Source organism: Notamacropus eugenii, chromosome 3 (assembly GCF_028372415.1).
Source record: "Notamacropus eugenii isolate mMacEug1 chromosome 3, mMacEug1.pri_v2, whole genome shotgun sequence".
Classification (NCBI taxonomy): Eukaryota; Metazoa; Chordata; class Mammalia; order Diprotodontia; family Macropodidae; genus Notamacropus; species Notamacropus eugenii.
Window position 1 is genome coordinate 318,975,785 of NC_092874.1, and position 20,101 is coordinate 318,995,885.

Below are 20,101 nucleotides of genomic sequence, written 5' to 3' on the forward strand. Positions count from 1 at the left end.
ACGCACACGCACATAGAGACAGAGTGCACAGAGTGAATTGAAGAGGATGGGATCATATCCTAAAAAAATGAAATCAAGCAGTGAGAGAGAAATATATTGGGAGGAGAAAGGAAGAAATGGAATGGGGCAAATTATCTCTCATAAAAGAGGCAAGCAAGGGACTTATTAGTGGAAGGATAAAGAGGGGAGATGAGAGAAGGATGTGAAGTTTACTCTCATCATATTCCACTAAAGGAAGGAATAAAATGCACACTTGTTTTGGTATGAAAACCTATCTTGCAATACAGGAAAGTGGGGGATAAGGGGATAAACAGGGTGGGGGGGAGGATGGAAGGGAGGGCATGGGGAGGAGGGAGCAATTTGAGGTCGACACTCATGAGGAGGGACAGGATCAAAGGAGAGAGTGGAGGTAATGGGGGGCAGGATAGGATGGAGGGAAATATGGTTAGTCTTATACAGCATGACTATTATGGAAGTCATTTGCAAAACTACACAGATTTGGCCTATATTGAATTGCTTGCCTTCCAAAGGGAAGGGGTGGGGAGGGAGGGAGGGAGGAAAAGAAGTTGGAACTCAAAGTTTTAGGAAAAACTGTTGAGTACTGTTCTTGCCACTAGGAAATAAGAAATACAGGTAAAGGGGTACAGAAAGTTATTTGGCCCTACAGGACAAAAGAGAAGATGGAGACAAGGGCAGAGAGAGATGACAGAAGAGAGAGCAGATTGGTGACAGGGGCAATTAGAATGCTCGGTGTTTTGAGGTGGGGGAGGGGACAAAAGGGGAGAAAATTTGGAACCCAAAATTTTGTGAAAATGAATGTTAAAAGTTAAATTAATTAATTAATTAATTTAAAAAAAAAAAAAGAGAAATCATAAAGGATTAAATAAGGTTAAACTGCATTCCTATGTGGGAAGATGATACATGTAACTCCTTAGAACTTTATTATTATTAAGGCAGTTAAAAGGAGTTTACATATAGACAGAGGGCATGAATGTGGATCAATTATATTGAAATAATCTCAAAAAAAATGTAGAGGTGAGAAAGAGAGATGCCCTGGGAGAACGGGGAATAGAGAGTTAGAATGGGGAAAAATTTCTCACATAGAAGAGGAACACAGAAGAGCTCTAAGAGTGGAGGTGACATGGGGGTGGCATGGGGAGGCAGGCAATGCTTGAATCTCACTCTCATCAGAATTGGATCAAAGAGAGAAGAATATTTATACACATTCAGTTAGGAAGAGAAATGTAACTTACCCAAGAGGGAAATAGGAGACAAAGGGGATAAGAAAAAGAGGGAGGGGATATTAAAAGGGAGGACAAATTAAAGGAGGCAGTGGTTAGAAGCAAAACAGACTTTTGAGGAGGGCAGGATAAAAAGAATGAGGAAAAAAAGCAAAAGAAAATGGGATAAAGGGAAATACAGTGATCATAACTGTGAATGCAAATGGGTAGAGCTAACCTATAAAACAGAAGTTGAGAGGAGAATGGCTTAGAAATGGATTAGAAACCAGAATCCAATAATATGTTGTTACCAGAGATGTACTTGAAACAAAAAGATCCACAGAGAGTTAAAGTGAAGGGCTGGAGGAGAGTCCAATATGCTTCAGCTGATCTAAGCAAAGTCAGGGGAAGTAATCATGATTTCAGACTCCAAGTCCTGGACTCTATCCAGTATATTGCACTCAGTACATAGAGAAAACAGTGGTTGGACCCAGATAATACAAATTAGGACCATAAAAGGCCCCAGCATTCTCTACAGAAGTAAAGACAGCCTGGATCTAACATGAAGTACCAATTCAGGAAGTAAGGCTAGAAGAATAAGTAAGGGAGAAAAGACACTAAAAACCATAAAGAGATATTATGGAAAGAGGGACTTCTATGACACAAACCCTCCAAAAGACATCGACAAGCAAAGCTTCTAATAAAACACAAAGGTCAACTAGGATTTCTGGAAGCAATGAAGCAGGAGATATAAAAAAAGAATTGAAAAATTATATGATAAATGAGATGAAGAGCTCTGAAGGAAAAAAACTAGAGAAGAAGTAAGAGTTCTGGAGGAAAAGACTTGGAAGGAAAACGATCAGGTCAGGTACAGATCTTTACGCAAGTAATAAACCCCCTGAAAATTATAACAGATCAAAAAGACATTAAGGACTCCATGAGGCACAAGAAATATTAAAACAAAATCAAAAGACTGCTAAAAACAGAACAAAATGTAAGGTGGTTCTACTTTAAAAAAATAAATGGTCTGAAAAACAATTTCTGAAGCTTTAATTTAAATAATGCTTGAACTCTTTCTTCCTGCCTCTTTTAAGCTGAATCTCCCAGGATTCCTGTTATGAGCACTATGGATTATCTATACTATGAATATTTTATCTTCAGTTTTTTACAATTTTTATTTCTAGTCCTCTTTATGTTATTTTATTTTTTCCTTTTAAGCTCTAAGTTTTCAGTTACATTGAACTCACTGTCTTTGCTGTTATTAGGAAAATTACGTATTATAGTACAAACAATATTCTAATTTTTCTCCCCAGGCAAGTAAGACTACATTTTTGCTAAAAGATAACTGAGATTTTCCATAAGACTTGGCTGATTCAATTGAACAAAGGCTGTCATTTCCTCCTTCTTGGAGTACAAGGCAGCCTCAAGAAGCCCCAAGCATTCATTTGCCCGGCTGATAGAGCACAATGGGTGCAAGGAAGCTTTGCTCATCTGCATTAATTCCAAGTACCTTTCTATCTATCTGTGCTGAATATCTTTCTCTTCCTTTGGCTGAACAAATTTCTTTTTTGCTAATTGCTGAATAACCCCTGAGTGTTGCATATCTACCCTACTGGGGACTGGCTAAGTCAGGTCAAGCCTAGAGATCCTATATTTGAAATCTATCAAAGTGAGGGCAAACTATTTAAAGAAGTTGCTGGTATCAACAGAGAAGACACATTGACTCTGGAATGTCTTCGTCTACCATTTATCAATAGAATGTTAGCACTAACTGGTGCCAGTTCTAGTATGTTCAAGATACTAGTGAAGGGGAGTGTGTTGTGTAGATAAAAAGCTGATCAGTAAGACCCCCTCTAGCAAAGCACCTCATTTCAAACCATACCTTTTCACCCAAAGCCTGAATGTTCCACCTGTATCCTGCTGATTACGCTAGATATACTGAAACAAAGTATGGGACATTCCTGGGACAACTCCATTAAGAAGATGCTCTAGTCTTTGCATCCTATCTGCTTATGTTTGAACACTATACCTACCTAATGACTTGTGCTTTGGAGTCTCTGAAGATGGAGAGACTGCAAATATTCATAACTAGCCAAGAAAAAAGGTGAAATAAGCTTGCCACCTAACTACATTTCAGCTTAGATGATGCTAATGATGATGCCAAAGTTTACCGCCATGCTCTTCAACAAGACGACAGCTTTGTTACGAAGTCTTGGTGTGTATGAGACACACAAATTAGTAAATCAACAGGAAAACTATTTCATAGCTAATGGAGATCAACGGGGATGACAGGACCAAAATTTGCCCCTCCAACAGTGGGCAACCTGCCAGTTAACAAAATAGGCCTAGAGACTATTGTTGTTTCAGTCATGTTTGACTCTTCATGATTCCATTTGGGTTTTTTTTTTTTGGTAGATACTGGAGTGGCTTACCATTTCCTTCTCCAGCTCATTTTACAGATATGGAACTGAGGCAAACAGGGTTAAGTGACCTGCCTAGGGTCACACAGCTAGTAACTGTCTGAGGCCAGATTTGAACAGGAAGATGAAACTTTCTGACATCAGGTCTAAGACTATGTCACCCAATACCCCCCCAGAAACTGGTAGGGTCATATATAGACCTTTGACCTTTTATTGCCTATAGGTCAGTTGGTTAAACTCCCTCATGGGCAGATGGAGACTGCTGGGACACTTAGCTCCACTGAACTCTAAGCAGGAAAAAACATTCTGCCAGTTCTGCAGGATGTTTGAGAGACAGGCACTTCAGGTAAAGAAGACTTAGAGTACTGTCCCTCAACTACTACTTCAGATAAGGGGAGAGAACAGAACCCAGGGTGAACACCTTTTCTGTCTAGAACTTCAGCTAAAAGGGCCCCTAGAGTAAAGACTCACAGTACTACAGCAGTACTGACAGCCAGCCTCAGGTCTCCACAACTAGTCTATGGAGAGAGGCTCCAAGAACAGCAGGGGACAGGTCAGAGGAGAATGGTCTCTTTAACCAGTGACCAGACTAATTATGTTATAGGGGAATTGTAGAAACATGTAGTCAGATGACAGCTTTAAGGGCTTCCTCTGCAACGTGTACCTTACATGCAAATGCATGTATCTGTTCATCTACGTCATGATTATTGCATGTTTTGAGTATGCTTCTGTTTGATTTCCTTGTTCTATCATTGTAGCGACAGGAATTATTCATAGTTTTGTTACTTGCTATTAGTATAAACTGCTGTGTTCTGCCTATGCTATTACTTTGTAGTCCTAGTGATATTAATGTTGCTTTACTTTTTCTTGCTGTCATGCTTGCGTTCTTTCCATATGCATGTACTGTCGTGACATGTGCATGTACCTGTCTTCCATGTAAATGAAGTGTCAATAGTGCTAAAGTCTGTTAAACATACTGTTGACGTACACTTCTTGTGAAGTGAGTCCTGAGGCCTTACCTGGAATGCTGGGTTAACTATCCTTGTTTTCTTAATTTTATTTAATTAATTTATTTAATTATATAAATATATAAAAATAAACTTATTAATTTAACTAATAATTAATGATTAATTTGAATAATTTAATTTTGATCTTATCTTGATGTTGTAATGGGTAATTCCAGGTGTCACTTGTACTATGGCTGATTTTGTAAGGAATTACATAGGGTAAGAGGTATCCAATGCCTGTTCATTTGAGGTCCTGAGAGCCTGGGGGCTGTGAGACTATTGCTGCTTGGCCTTTGTTTTCAAAGTGGACCAATGACATCAGGGGGATGTCTTGATTTACATATGAATTGCATTCAAGTGAGGCTAAGTTGCACAAAGCTGTTAGCCCTACTCTCTCTTCCAGAGTCACTGAAGTTCAGTGGCAAGGCAAAAGTCAGGGTGAGTTGCAATGGAAGGCATGCAGTGGATGACCTTGGCATCTCTGATGTCTGACCAAGATCCAAGTACTCCACAGCACCTGCTTCAGTTGCCTTCACAGCTGCTGGAACAAATTTTTTTCACCTGCCTATTCTGTCAGGTGAAATCTTCACATGTTTACGGTAAACCTGCTCCCCCCCAACTCACCAACATGTTTGAGGTCCATTGCTTACCATCAACCTGGTTTAGCTTTTTGCTGAGATGGTTTACCAGGGTGTGGCTGCTGTACATGCTTCACCTTCTTGGAGCCACAGCTGACAGGTGAGTGCCAGGTGGACATCAAAGGCAGATGAGGGGCCTCAAAAAGGCCTCAGCAAACCCTTAGTCCTGTACACTGCTGCAAGACTGTACTATGAAAAGGAAGCCTCTTTCTCCATTTACTTTGGAGGAAGTAGCTAAAAATGTTCTATGAGGTTAACAAGCATGTTGCAAGAGAGCTGAGGGGGAATCAAGGAGCCTGAGAGTTACAAAGACCCAAGTTCAAATCTGGCCTCAGACACTTATGAGTGTGTGATCCCAAGCAAATCACTTAACTTCGGTTTGCCCGGTTTCCTCAACAACAGAGTAGAGGTAGTAACAGCTCCAACCTTCCAGGTTGTGGAAATAAGATAATAGTTGTAAAAAAGTACTTATGCCAAGTTCCTGGCACTAAGTAAGCTCTCTATAAATGCTTATTCTCCTCCTCATTAGGATAAAACTGACATTAACCCAATGCATTATTGGTCCCAATGTATTTTGTCTGCTCAAGTGCAGCTGAAAAGAAATTTACATTTGACTACAAAGAAAGGAAACTTTTCAAACTGTTGGAGTTTCCCATCAGTAGGTTAGAAATGAACCCTAAAGACTTGACTGACAAGTAGAAATATAACTGCCCCAAAATAGGGAAGTAAGCTATATGAATCTGGCTGCAATGGCATTACAGGGATGAGCAGCATAAAGGGGACACAGGACTGGTAAGGAAAAACTTTCTCCCAGAGCTATTCTGAGGGAGTTCACCGTTCCATTTGTTTCAAGGAAACTCTTCTTCCCTGGGGTGGAGTTGCTGGTAGCTTAGAGAGTCATCGCTAAAGGGAGGGCTTGGAAAAGAAAGGCTCCCCTGGAGGGTGGAAGTCAAAGAGAGGAAATAACCCATTTTCCTCCTGAAACAAACCTTTCACCACTGTTACACGAATGATGTCTAATTTTACTTCAAAATATTATTTCATTTTCTTTGACATGAGTACAGCACTAGTGTTGCTCTCAATCAGTCATTACGAGGACCTTTTAAACTCACAAATGGAATGAAGACTCAGAAAAATAGGTAAGGAGAGAGGAAGAAAAACAAGGTACTATGAATGAGCAATAACGTGAAAATAGAAAGTATTTGGCTGAGGAAGAATAAAGTGAAAGAGAAAAATACTAGTGAGTAGTGAATGTGTATTCATGAGCCTCTGCAAGGCAAAGCAGTTGTGCACAGGCTACTGAACAGCTTAAGTCCAACGCTTGTAATTCAAGGAATATCTACTGAAAGTTCTCCATGCCTGGAGAGACCACTGAGCAAACCACTTTAAAGTCTAAAGCAGTGCTTCTAAACCTCGAGTCCATGGGAGGAGAAAAAAATGACATCTTTATTTTTACTAGCTTCTAAATGAAATATAGTATTTCCTACAATTATTTAAAAAAATTTTTTGAGAAGAGGTACATAGTTTCTGACAGACTGCAAAAGTGATCTATGACACAAAAACATTAAGAACCTCTGTTCTAGGCAGTTTTCAGAAGAAGACATTAAAGCTATCTATTATTATGTAAAAAAATCTACTGATTAGAGAAATGCAAATTTAAACAGCAGAGGTACCACCTCATACCTGTCAGATTGGCTAATATGACGGAAAAGGAAAATGACAAATGTTAGAGGGGATGTGGAAAAACAGGGACACTAATGTATTCTTGGTGAAGTTGTGAACTGATCCAACCATTTTGGAGAACAATTTGGAAATGTATGCCCAAAGGGCTGTAAAAGTGTGCATACCCTTTTGACCCAGAGATATCACTACTAGTTTTGAATCCCAAAGAGATTTTTTATAAAAAGGAACCTAAAATATTTCTAGCAGTTCTGTTTTGTGGTGGCAAAAACCTGGAAACTGAAGGGATGCATCAATTGGGGAATGGCTGAACAAGCTGTGGCATACGATGGGGAGTTCATGGTGATGACGGAGTGTGGAGGCAGATTCAAGTATACGTTTTTTTTTTGAACTTTCCTTGTCTTGTTTTATTTTTCTTCTGACCTCTGTTTTCTTTTGCAACATAGCCAATATAGGAATGTTTTTATGAGTTAGGAGGAGAGAGGAAAGGGAGGGAGAGAATTTGGAATTCAAAATTTTAAAATACAAATGTTAAAAATTTTTTCATGTATTTGGGAAAAAATAAGAGAAAAAATTTTTTAAAAGGAATCCCTGTTCTAAAGTGCTTTGTAAACCATGACGTGTTATGTGAACTATTACTGCTTTTTTTTTTTCTTAAAAATAAAGCAGAGTACAGCAGTAGCAGCAACTTCTGGCTGACTCCTCTACATGCTACAGATACTTATCATTCACACCAGATTCACTTCTTTCCTAGCGCCTGATTTGAGGTATTTCTCCAAGTGGCTAGATGTTTCTAGAAGTTCTTTTTCCCACCCCTTTCAGGAGTTCCTTGCTGCACTTAGAAGGGCCTCAAGAGCTTTAGGTTGGAGTGAAGGGCCCAAGACTGAGGTGGTACAAGTACTGTAAAGGTGGTTCAGGCAGTGTGAAGGGAAAGGGAGATTAGATTCCTAGCTTAGCTCTCTTCCCACAGAGCACAGTCCCAGTTCCAAGTCTAAAATCTCTCTCAGATTCAAGTCCCTGGCATGATGATTTCTCTGGGTTTCCATGTCAGGCTGGCTACTTGCACCATCTTGTCTGCAATCCTGGTTCTAGACACCAAGGTCACCATGACACAAACTCCCGGGTCTGTGGTAGTGATCACCTCCAATACCTGAAACTGATGGCAAGCAACATGGAACAGAAACATGTTCCCAGGCCCATTTCTTGGAGCCAGGAGTAATAAGGACAGAGAAGGGAAAAGATTTTCCTGCCCTTCTCACCAGTTCAGTTCATGGCTTCAAGTGCTGGATGGAGCAGATAGTATCATAAAAAGGGTAGTCCAAAGATGGCAAGAAATGATCAGTCACTCCAGTTTTAAAGATGCAAGTGGCCAATCAAAGATGGCTAGCCCCACTTATCTGGAGATGCAGTGGGCTCCATTTTAAGCAAACTGGGCATGTTCAAAAGGCTCCTTGCAGTATTCTATGCCAGAAGTGGACATGCCCAGAAAAGCCTGGGCTATAAATATGTCAAACATGCAAGTCAACTTAACAACAAAGTGTCTTCCCAAAGAAATACCAACAGAGTGTCTCTCAAACTGAGGAAATAAACTTTAAAACAACAACCACAACAAAAATACAACTCAATAAGCCCAATAAACATCCTATTTTATTGAGCGTAATTAGAGGTCCTATAATAACTTCTTGATTTAAAATATCTCTGACTTTTGTGACTGAAAGAGGAAAAAGTATTCTTTTCCCTAATGAGGGAACTTTCAAAATACCTAATAGTACTCAACAGTATGTTGAGAGTAATTACAATTCAGTTCTACAGGGCAGGTAAAACACAGATAAGTCCAAATAAATGTAACAAATGCAGGAATGGGTAATAGAGCTATACCAAGAACATGCCTTGGAGATGCAACTTAAGGCATAGGGTTTGGGAATGGTAATGGGAGAGGCAGGTATAAGAAACAGAAGAGAAAAATCAGATGGGAGAGGAGAGATAAAAGATTTGCATTTTTATACTATCAGCTGAACTGTGGTTCCAAGTATACACAAATAGATTAAAAATAGAGCAGGCAAGATATAATTCAGCCCAGAAAGGTACATATGAAAAAAACAAACAAAACTGAGATATAAATCAACTTTTAGGACAAAAAAAACAGATCAGAATTTTAAATATATACAGCCCACAAAAAAATGAAGTGGGTAAATTTTAGAAATATGAATTTAGGATGTAATTCTGACATGAAAGTATGAAAGAACCAAACATACCTGTTTGATCGTACGAAGCCCATGCTAGATTTTCTCCACAATTTCCCCTACTGGATTCTGAGCTATGTTTGAGAATCTTTGTAGTAGCCAGTGCATCTGCATACCTAACAAAGAAACTCGTAGAATTTACTAAAATTATAAGCAGAAATGAATGAAACTTAATCAAACTTCCAAATGCCCCCTTTCATAAAACATGTTTACATCTAAACCTTGAAAATGTATTGTCATAAAATCTAATTTGAAAAAAAAGTTTCTTCCCCAGTTTAGTTAAAATGACAGAGTAAACAGCACTATAACAGGAAATATTATGCAAATTCTCAGACCACATAATCACACAGGATACTTAGGTGCTAAGTACTTTCAAAAAGGCAGAAAAAATATTTCAGAATCTCTTAAGTGTTAAAAGCTGACTCACTGTTGTGCTTCACGGTTCAATCTGCTGTCGAGTTTTAATGGGGGGCAGCCATGTCTCCTTCTATACTCATTGTGAGCCTTTAAGATATCTCCAGCAAACTGCTTTGAAGCTGAAACAGTTCAGAACATTGAAGCATTCCATTAAATACTGTTAACCAGTAGTGAAGAGAAGCAGCATAAGGAAAATCACTAAAGTAGTGTAACAGGAGTTGGAGAAGTAATGGGCTTCTTGGGATTTGCAGTTCAGAGGAACAAGCATTTCCCTCTCAGACTTGAGAGGGTTTTGAGATCATTACGGTCTTTGAGCTATAGAGCAGAAATGAGTCAAGCTCTGGAGCTCTTGAAGAAATCCAGAGTTTGGAAAGAAAGAGAAAGGGAAGGGGGGCAGGAAGCTCAAGACTGGAGCAGAAATAGAGCCAACTTCCCTAGCCCTCCCCAGGACGTAGTGAGTAAAGCAGGGCAGAATCACTGGCAAAGGGGCCACAGAAAGGAGAAGGAGGAGCAGGGCTGAGTTGTGACAAGACCATTAGCTCCCACAAGCATCACTGAATATTAAATTTTGTCTAAAGCCACAGTTTTATCCATCTTTTCAAGGATGGGGGAAGTTCCAAGAAAGGTCTGCTCTTTCTTCAACTTATCCTCATGTGCCTTTTATAGACACTACACAACACTGTCCATTTACAGACACCACACAATACTGTGCTCACTTCTTCACCCAAATGTTACCCCACAACCTGAATTTTGCCTCAAACATAAAGAGTGCAAGGGTTAAACTAGAGATAATCTAAATTTAAAACAGGGAAGAAAGCCAAACTTCTGGCTAATTGTTAGGAACTTTCCAAACTGGGATCTCTAGAGATATTGTGATTGTATCCCTAATTTTCATTTAACAGAAATTTCATAAAATAAAAGAGAGGAAAATGTGGATCTGATGGGTCATGGCACTGCACTGCACCTCGTACAGTAAACAACAAAAATAAGTTGTTATAACAGGGTGTGACTGATTAAATCTTCAGAGGCAAAGAGGACAAAAAGGACAGAGTATTAAAAATTATCTGCTAGTAAAACTCATCTTCCATGCCAACATCTACACCCACCAATGTTACTATTCCATATGACATTTTAAAATAAATCACCAGGAGAAAGACGAATACGTATATTCAGAAGAAGAGAGCAAAACTATCTATAGTCATAGGAAAAAATGCTCTAAATCACTACTGACCACAGAAGCACAAATTAAAGCCACTCTGAGGTACCACTTCATACCTATCAGATTGACTAATATGACAGAAAAGGAAAACGAAAAATTTTGGAGGGGGTGTGAGAAAATTGGGGTAGTAAAGCACTACTAGTAGAATTGGAGAACTAATCCAACTTTGGAGAGCAATTTGGAATTCTATGTCCAGAGGCTATAAAAAAACTGCATACCCCTTGACTTAGAACTATGTCTGTATCCTAAAGAGATTTAAAAACAAAAAGGAAAAGGACCTATATGTAAAATAATATTTCTGACAGCTCTTTTATTGTGGCAAAGAATTGGAAACTGCAGGTATGCCCATCAATGGGGGAATGGTTAAACAAGTTATGGTATATGATTGTGATGGAATACTATTCTGCTATAAAAAATGATGAGCAGGGTGCTCTCAGAAAAACCTGGGAAGACTCCTATGAATTGATGCAAAGTGATGTAAGCAGAACCAGAACCCTCTACACAATAAAAGCAATATTGTCTGATGATCAACTGTGAATGACAGCTATCTTCATCAATACAATTATCCAAGGCAATTCTGAAGGATCTATGATGAAAAATGCTATCCATCTCCAGAGAAAGAATTGATGGAGTCTGAATGCAGATCAAAGCATACCTGTAAACTTTATTTTTCTTGTCTTTCTTTCTTCTTTTTTGGTTTGTGTTCTCTTTCGTGTCATGGCTAGTATGGAAATATGTTTTGCATGACTGCACACATATAATCTATATCAAGGAAAGAGAAGGGGAGGGAGGGAATTTGGAACTCAAAAATTATAAAAAAAATGAATGTTAAAAATGTTTTTACATGTAATTGAGAAAAAAATAAAAACATTAAAAAAAAAAGAGAGATACATACACAATTTGGAAATTATTTTCACCCTGAAATGGCACCTTTAATTGGCAGCATGGCTCATACCCCCTAAACCCTGATCACAAAAAATGTTAAAGGCTATTTCTCTATTTCTCTTCAAGAAATTACAGCAGGGTCAGAGCTGAAAGGGTAAAGTGAAAGAAAGCACCAGGATCTAGCTTTCTGGCTTTCCCCTTCCTATACCTCCTCAACAAGGATCTGAAGTACACCAGGCTGAGTTCTGATCAGGAAAGAGAAAAAGTCACAGTGAGGTTTGTTGTTTTTTTTTCCATCCCAGGGCAGCTTAGGGAGATGGGAAGAGAGCAATGGGTAAGTGATCTGAACAGAAGCATGTGGTTCTGGCCACAATCCCAGTGGGGAGCATTCTAATACCAAGGGATTCAGAGAGGGCCAAGACAGCGCACCAGAAAGAGACTCCAGGGGATCCCTGAGCAAGCACTAGGTGCAGGAACAGGTGCCATCTGGCAGCACTGTAACCCACCACCTAGTGTCAGGTCACAGATCCAGGGGTGAGAAAAATGTCCTTAAGTATTGTCTGAATATTGAATACATTCTGGAAAGCATGTGGCAGTCATGTGGTTCTGATCCCAGGAGTACAGCACAAAGGGGAGCCAGGCCAAAGGGGAGCCGGCAGTTCTGTCACTGAATCCGTAGAGCCTTTCCTCAGGGCAATAGTGGCTAAGTCAAGTGGCAGCTGGTTGAAACTCTCAACCAGAAGCAAGCCAATTGACTCAAATGTGGGTTTGAGGAACATTTGGAACTCAAAGAGGTCAAAGAACAGACCTCTCCCCAAATCACACCACTTTGGGAGCACTGAAAACTTTCAGGTTCCCAGGCAGAGCTGGGAAAGCACCATAGGTCATAAGAACATAGAAGCTCGTCAGACATTTCTCCCCTCTACCCCCACCCCAACCCAAGAAGCGGTACAGAGCTCAGCACTAATATAAAATCTAAAGATAAGAAATCAGCTGGAAGAGTACACAAACAAACAATAAAAAACACCTAACCATAAAAGGCTACTATGGCAACAGGAAAGCTCATGACACAAACACAGAAGAGAATGACTCAAAACAAAAAAAAGCCTCAAAGATAAACGTAGCTGAGACACAAATCCAAGAAGAATTAAAGCAAGAGTTAAAGGAGGAGTTAAAATTATTTTAAAAACCAAAAAGAGAGTTATACAGGAAAAAATGGGAAAAAAGAGGCAAGAGTTAGGGAAGAAGGTACAAAAAGAGTTTGAAAAAGAAGAACAAAATCTCACTGAATAAAATAGCTCCTTGAAAATAAGAACAGGCCAAATTGAGGTTGACTCCATGAGATGTTAAGAAATAATAAAGCAAGTCAAAATACTAGGAAAAAAAGAAAATGTGAAATTTCTCAAAGGAAAAATGACTTGGAAAATAGACTGAGGAGAAATAATGTAAGACTCATTGGACTACCTGAAAGTCATGAACAAAAAAAGATTCTGAACACTCTATTTCACAAATCATAAAAGAAAACTGTCCTATCTTAGAGCCAGAGTGCAAAGTAGGAACTGAAAGAATTCACCCATCACCTCCTGAAAGAAACTGCAAAATGAACACTCCCAGTAATCTTGAATCCAAAATTCAGAGCTGCTAGGTCAAAGAAAAAAATACTGCAGGCAGTCAGAAAGAGAGGATTCAAGTACCAAGGATCCAGAATCAGGATTGCAGAAGATTCAGTTTAGAATATGATATTCCAGAAGCCAAGGATCTAGGTTTACAACCAAGAATAATCTATCTAGCAAAACTGAAAACAGGGGGGAAAATAGACCTTTAATGATATAGAGGACTTTCTGGAGAAAAAACCAGAGCTGAGTAAAAAAACCTGACAAACACAGGAATCAAGAGAATGAATGAGAATTTATATGAATGAGAAATTATAAAGGACTAAAAAATGTTAAACTGTTAGAGTCTTATATGGGGAGATACATGTAAACCCTCAGAACATTCTTATCACCAGGGACCATATCTCATAAATGGGGTACATAAAGAGGGGTTTACACCAGGAGAGGGGAGAGGGTAGTGTATGTATTTGAGCCCCACTCTCATCTGAACTGATTAAAGGAGGGAAGAATGCATATATACATAGTTGGGTACAGAAGAATATCTTACTCAATAAGGAGATAAGAAGGAAAGTAGGGAAAACAAGAGGGAGGGTAGGTTTAAGGGAGTCAGTACTGAGCAGACTCTTAAAGAGAAGCTGGGAAAATAGACAAGGATAAGTGTAAGAAAATAGGATGGAGGGAAATATGGTTAGCAACCATAACTGTGAATGAGAATGGGATTAACTTACCCATTAAACAGAAAAGTATAGCAGAATGGTTTAGAAACAAGATTATGGCTTTCTTTTCAATAACACTAGCTAACAGAACTTCAGTTATTACAATTCAAGACTAGTAAAGGTAGAACTTGAGCTGGGCCTTGATATGGAGGATTCAGTTAGGGAGAAAGGCATTTGAGGTAGGGGAACCAACAAATGCATTAAAAAAGGTATAGAGTACAACTAGTGTCTCTGATAAATGCCTCATTTCTAAAATAGATAGAGAACTGAGTTAAATTTACAAGAATACAAACCATTCCCAAACTGAATAATGGTAAATGGATAAGAACAGGCAGTTTTTCAGAGGAAGAAATTAAAGATATCTATAGTCATATGAAAAAATACTTTAAATCACTATTGATTGGAGAAATACAAATCAAAACAACACTATCACACCTATCACATTGGCTAACATGACAAAACAGGAAAATTATAAATGTTGGAGAAGATGTGGGAGAGTTGGAACACTAATTCATTGTTGGTGGAGCTGTGAGTTGATCCAACCATTCTGGAGAACAATTTGGAACTATGCCCAAAGGGCTACAAAAATGTGCATACCCTCTGACTCAGCAATACCACTTCTAGGACTGTATCCCAAAGAGATCATAAAAATGGGAAAGGATCCCACATGTACAAAAATATTTACAGCAGCACTCTTTGTGATGGCCAGGAACTGGAAACTGAAGGGATGCCCATCAACTGGGAAATGGCTGAACAAATTGTGGTATATGAATGTAATGGAATACTATGGTGCTATAAGAAATGATGAACAGGAAGACTTCAGAGAGGCCTGGAAAGACTTATATGCACTGATGCTGAGTGAAAGGAGCAGAACCAGGAGAACTTTGTACATAGCAACAACCATAGTGTGTGAAGAATTTTTCTGGTAGGCTTAGCCCTTCACAGCAATTCAAGGACCTAAAAAATTGCTAACAATCACAGCTGTCTAAAGTGCAACAGGCTTCCAAAGTGGGTAGTGGGTGTTCACAAAAAATCTTCAAAGAGATCCTAGATGATGACTTGTTAGAAATATAAAGGTCACTCTTCCTCAGGTAGAAGTTGGATCAAATAATGTCTGAAGCTTTACAAGATTCTGTGATTCTGTACTGACTAGCCTGTGATCCAACTTTAATCTCAGGCAACCAATCCTACTTATCAGTAGCTGAACTAAAACAGAAGGAGAAAGGAAAAGCAGAGTGGGGGGTGGGGGCGGTGGAAAATTGAAAGACCATAAAAGAGGTATTGGGTTTAGGTCCAGTGTTCTATTTTACTGGAATAAACAGAATGAAAATTATTTCAGGATCTTAAGGAAAAAAGAATGGGTGTTAAGTAGAGGTAGTGAATGTTATGTATTCAAGAAGTTTAGCAATTATGGGGTAGCTAGAGGGGGCAACAGAAGCAAAGTGAAGGTTTGGGTGATTTTTATTTTGTTTTAAGATGGCTAGACACGCATTTTTATAGGAAGAAAGGAAGAGCCAGTGAAGTAAGGCAAAAATTGAAATGCTAGAGAAGAAATGAGATAATTCAAGGACCAACTGGTTAAAAGGGTAGGTTGAAAGGCTAGTCTTGGAAAAGAAATGGGATACCTCTTCAAGAGAATAAGGGGTAAAGTCATGTGATATGAACAAAATTTTTACAGTAAAGTTCCTTCTTACAGAAAACGGCTAGGGCTAAATTTAGGGCTATAGTCCAAGACCTCTAGGAACTAATGAACAAAGGGAACAAAAACCGGAGAACAATTTATACAAAAACTGACAACAGCAGCACATGTAAAAACAACTTTGAAGTCTTTAGAACACCAATCGCTGCAATGATAAACCACGAATCCAAATGAAGGAAGATGAAGATACCACTTACCTCTTGACCAGTAAGGAACTTAAAATGTAGAAAAAGATATTTTGAGGCATGACTAATATGGGAATTTGTTTTGCCAGATTATGCAGCTATATGCTGATGGCTTTATTTTTCAGTTGTTTTTTTTTAAAAAAAAAATTTACTCAAGCAGAGTAGAGTGGTTGGAGGCGATGGAAACAAAAAAATAATTTTAAAATGCTTTTAAAAATTAAACTATGTGAAATGGAAGAGTTTTATATGCACTTTTTTTGTATTCTGAAACATGTATACATATACATATGACATGTGGAAATGCTCTTTTTTGATATTTAAATTCAGAATTAAAAAATAACAATAAACTTAGGGCTATAATTTCTGTCGACTCAAGTAGCAAAAAATACCACAGCAAAAAAACAAAACCAGCCAAACAAAACAAAAAACTTAATCAAAGCAGGTATAATTTTTCTTCTTCAAATAATATTTTTGTATAAATTATTCCTCTTTGATATATTCCAACATAAAATGTTTTCAATTAAATTATTTTAAAAATAGCTTGTGAAGTCAAAATCAACTCTGCTCCCTTTTCTTTGCATTCAAAAACATTCAAAATAGATGAGCAAACAAAAAACTGCTCAAGAAGGGCCATTAAGTCTCAATCTAAAATTATCTATCTTTAAGGAGAAGAGTATTAGTATCTATTATAGGGGTTACAACTTAATTGAACATAAAGTAGTCCACATAAACAGCTTTCCTTTGGAGACATTCAGTTAGCTAGCATTTATAAAAGGCATACACATGTGTCACGCATGATCCTAAGCAAGGAAGAAATAAAAACAACACAATCCCTCCTCTCAAGGAGATTACAATCTACTGGAGGAGATAATATGCAAATAACTATGTGCCAAAAAGATACCTAAAGGATAAATGAGGAATAATTAGCAGAGGGAAGGCATTAGCATTAAAGCAAACTGGCAAAGTTTTTTTTTTTTAAATAAATTTGTTTTCAGTTTTCAACTATCACTTCCATAAGTCCTAAATTTTCTGCCCCTCCCTCCCCGAGGCAGCATGCAATCTTATATGGGTTCTACACATACATTCCTATTAAACACATTTTCACATTAGTCATGTTGCATAGAAGAATTAAAAAGAATGGGAGAAACCATGAGAGAAATCAAAACAAAACAAAACATAACACAAGAGAAAATAGTCTACTTCGTTGTGCATTCTGATTCCATAGTTCTTTCTCTGGATGTGGATGACATTTTGCCTCAAGAGTCCTTTGGGAATGGTTTAGGTCCCTGCATTGCTGTGAAGGGCTAAGTCTATCAGAAACAGTCCTCGCCTACTGTGGCTGATACCTGGTAAAGGTTTCTTGTAGAAAGTGAGACTTTCTTTAGCTGAGACTTGAAAGAAGCCTCAACAATTTCTCTGTGTGTTAGCTGAAAAGTATGCCTTTTAATGTGTTTACTTGCTTGAGTTACGTCCTTTACTTTACCTTCCTTCCCTCCTACATCCCCCAGTGTGCTCTTTTATTTTTTCCTGTTCCAAGCAGTTTTCAGAAGAAGAAAACAAAGTTATCAAGTCATATGAAAAAATGCTCTAAGTCACTAATTAAAGAAATGCAAATTAAAACAACTTTGAGATACCACCTCACATCCAACAGGCTGGCTAAGAAGACAGAAAAAAATGATAAATGCTGGAGGGGATGTGGAAAATTAGGTACACTAATACACTTGTAAGTGAAGTTGTAAACTAGTCTAACCATTCAGAACAATTTGAAACTATGCCCAAAGGGCTATAAAACTGTGCATACCCTCTGATGCAGGAACACTGCTAAGGAGATGTCAACACCCCAAAGAGAGCAAAAAAAAAAAGGAAAGGGACCCATATATAAAAAATATCTATAGTAACTCTTTTTGTGGTGGCAAAGAACTGGAAACTGAGAGGATGCCCATCAATTAGGAAATGGCTGAAAAAGTTATGGTATATGATTGTGATGGAATACTATTGTGCTATAAGAAATGACAAAGAGGATGGTTTCAGAAACACCTAGGAAGACTTACATGAACTGATGCAAAAAGAAGTAAGCAGAACCAAGAGAATAATGTACATAATAACAGCAACACTGTAACGATAATCAACTGTGAAAGACTTAGCAACTCTGATCGTTACAGTGATCCACGGCAGTCTCAAAGGACTCATGAGGAAAAATGCTATCCATCTCCAGAGAGAGAACTGACAGGCTCTGAGTAAGGACTGAAGCTTATCTTTTAATCTTTATTTTTTCTTGCTTCTTTTTTCCCTAAAAAACACGCTAATATGGAAATATATTTTGTATGACTCCATATGTACAAAGGGTATCATATTTCTTGCCTTTTCAATGGGTGCGGGAGGGAGAGAATTTGGAACTGCAAATAAAAATTTTTTTAAAAATTCTTCTGCTCCATGAGAAATCAGACACTGGTGCTTTGGTCTTTTCCTCTGTCTGCCTCTCCCCCGTTAAATGTGACAGACTGGAATACTGCTAAATAGCAAATGTTAAGCCAACACAGAACATAACCCTTTCTGCTTAAAATACTATTAAAAAGTTACAAAAAAGAATATGCAGTATGAAATTTCAATTGTTAGTCAATAATCTTCAAAATCATGGAATTATGAGTATAAAGGTAAAAGTAGGTAGACTGCTGAACTTAGTCTGAAAGACCTGGGCTCAAATCCTACTTCTGACATTTATCTAGAGGTTTCAGCCAGGGCAAGTGGCTTACCATCTATGTGCCTCAGGGACCTACCTGGGATTTATCCATTAAGTTACCGTTAGGCAGTACTGGTATGAGTTGGTACTAATTGGGGAAAAGGGTGGAGGGTAGTTTCTAAAGAAGGAGCTCCCAATGTAGAGAGTTGTAGATATATATATTCTTTTTTCAGCCTGCAGACTTAATATAAAAAAAAGGAAAATTTCCATATACAAAAAAGATAAAATGTTTTATATATGAAACCATGAATGTCTTATATACAACTTGTCTTTTTTTTAAAAATAATGTCCTAACACTCTCCTGCTTGTCTGTATCCTTTTTGCTCTATTCAGCATGTATGTTCTCACCTGGATCTTTTTATGAAGATTTTTAAATTTTAAAATTGAAAATGTACAAGGGCATAATGGTAACTACTACTCAAATAATCCCTGTAAGAGCTGGAGGGAAGAAGCCAAAGGGACCCAAGAGATAATGCGTTACCAAGCCCTAACTGCCTCAGTAAGCCTGGATTTTACTGAGTGCTCTGAATCTCTCCTCTGACATTGGCTAGCTATGTTACCATAGGAAGTTACTTCCCTCTCATCCTTTCAGGTTCCTCATCTGTGAAACAGTGACAATATCCTTGATTATTTATCTCTCACAGGAAGAAGGAGCTCAGATAAGATAACATAAGGAAAACATTTTGCAAATGTATTATGTAAATAACTGCTATTATTATTGCTAAATAGTTGTGTGATCTTCTGCAATCCACCCACCCTCTCTGTGCCTCTTTCCTCCGACTGAAAAATGAGGAGCTTGGACTAAGGAACTCTAAGAGTCCCTCCAATTCCAAAATACTCTGACTTATTTTTATCATTGGGTCCCCATATAATTTGCAGAAAGACTGAAGGATGAGAGGGTTTTTTTCAGACAGGCTGACAAGCAGATGAAGCTGCATTAGACTATAATCCCTTATTGAACTGGACAGATTTCTTGTTTGCTAGCACAGAAACCCTAGATATGAAAGGTCTCCTGCTCCTCCATCTCTCGGCTCCCTTTCTCTTCCTTTTCCTCATTCCTTGTGGGGACTGTGTCTGCGAGGATGATTCAGTGTTCATTCTCTACCCTTAGACAAAGGACTAGAAACAATGTTTAAAGAGTAACTTGATTCTTGGGCTGGAGACAGCTGGCCCCCTGTTAGCGAAGGCACCTTGGAAGCTTCATTCGGACAGTAAACAAAGACAGAGAGCAGAGGAGAAAGAAGCAAGGCAGAGAGAAAAGCAGGTGTCATTCTGCTTCACTGTCAGACACAGCTGCAGTGTGGAAAGCAGGAAGGAAAGGATGTAAGGGTGATTTGTTCTGCCCCTGGCCCAAGTATAAAACACCAGAAGAAAATGATTTTGCAATAGCTAAAATTAGTACACCAGAAAAGAGAATGA

The 20,101-nt window shown here is 38.3% G+C and overlaps 1 protein-coding gene across 3 annotated transcripts in view; it reads right to left on the minus strand.

Moving 5' to 3' along the window:
* GLIPR2 (GLI pathogenesis related 2) overlaps positions 1–20,101 on the minus strand; it is a 73,417-nt gene that overhangs the window by 16,382 nt on the left and 36,934 nt on the right. For 2 of the 3 annotated variants that reach the window (XM_072596807.1, XM_072596810.1), the window contains exons 2-3: positions 9,636–9,744; positions 9,221–9,324 (exon numbers count right to left, since the gene is read on the minus strand). In XM_072596807.1, the coding sequence (XP_072452908.1) occupies positions 9,221–9,324; positions 9,636–9,744 (213 nt within the window). Of the gene's footprint in view, positions 1–9,220; positions 9,325–9,635; positions 9,745–11,499; positions 11,607–20,101 lie in introns of all 3 variants that reach the window. The other variant, XM_072596809.1, reaches the window with a different exon arrangement.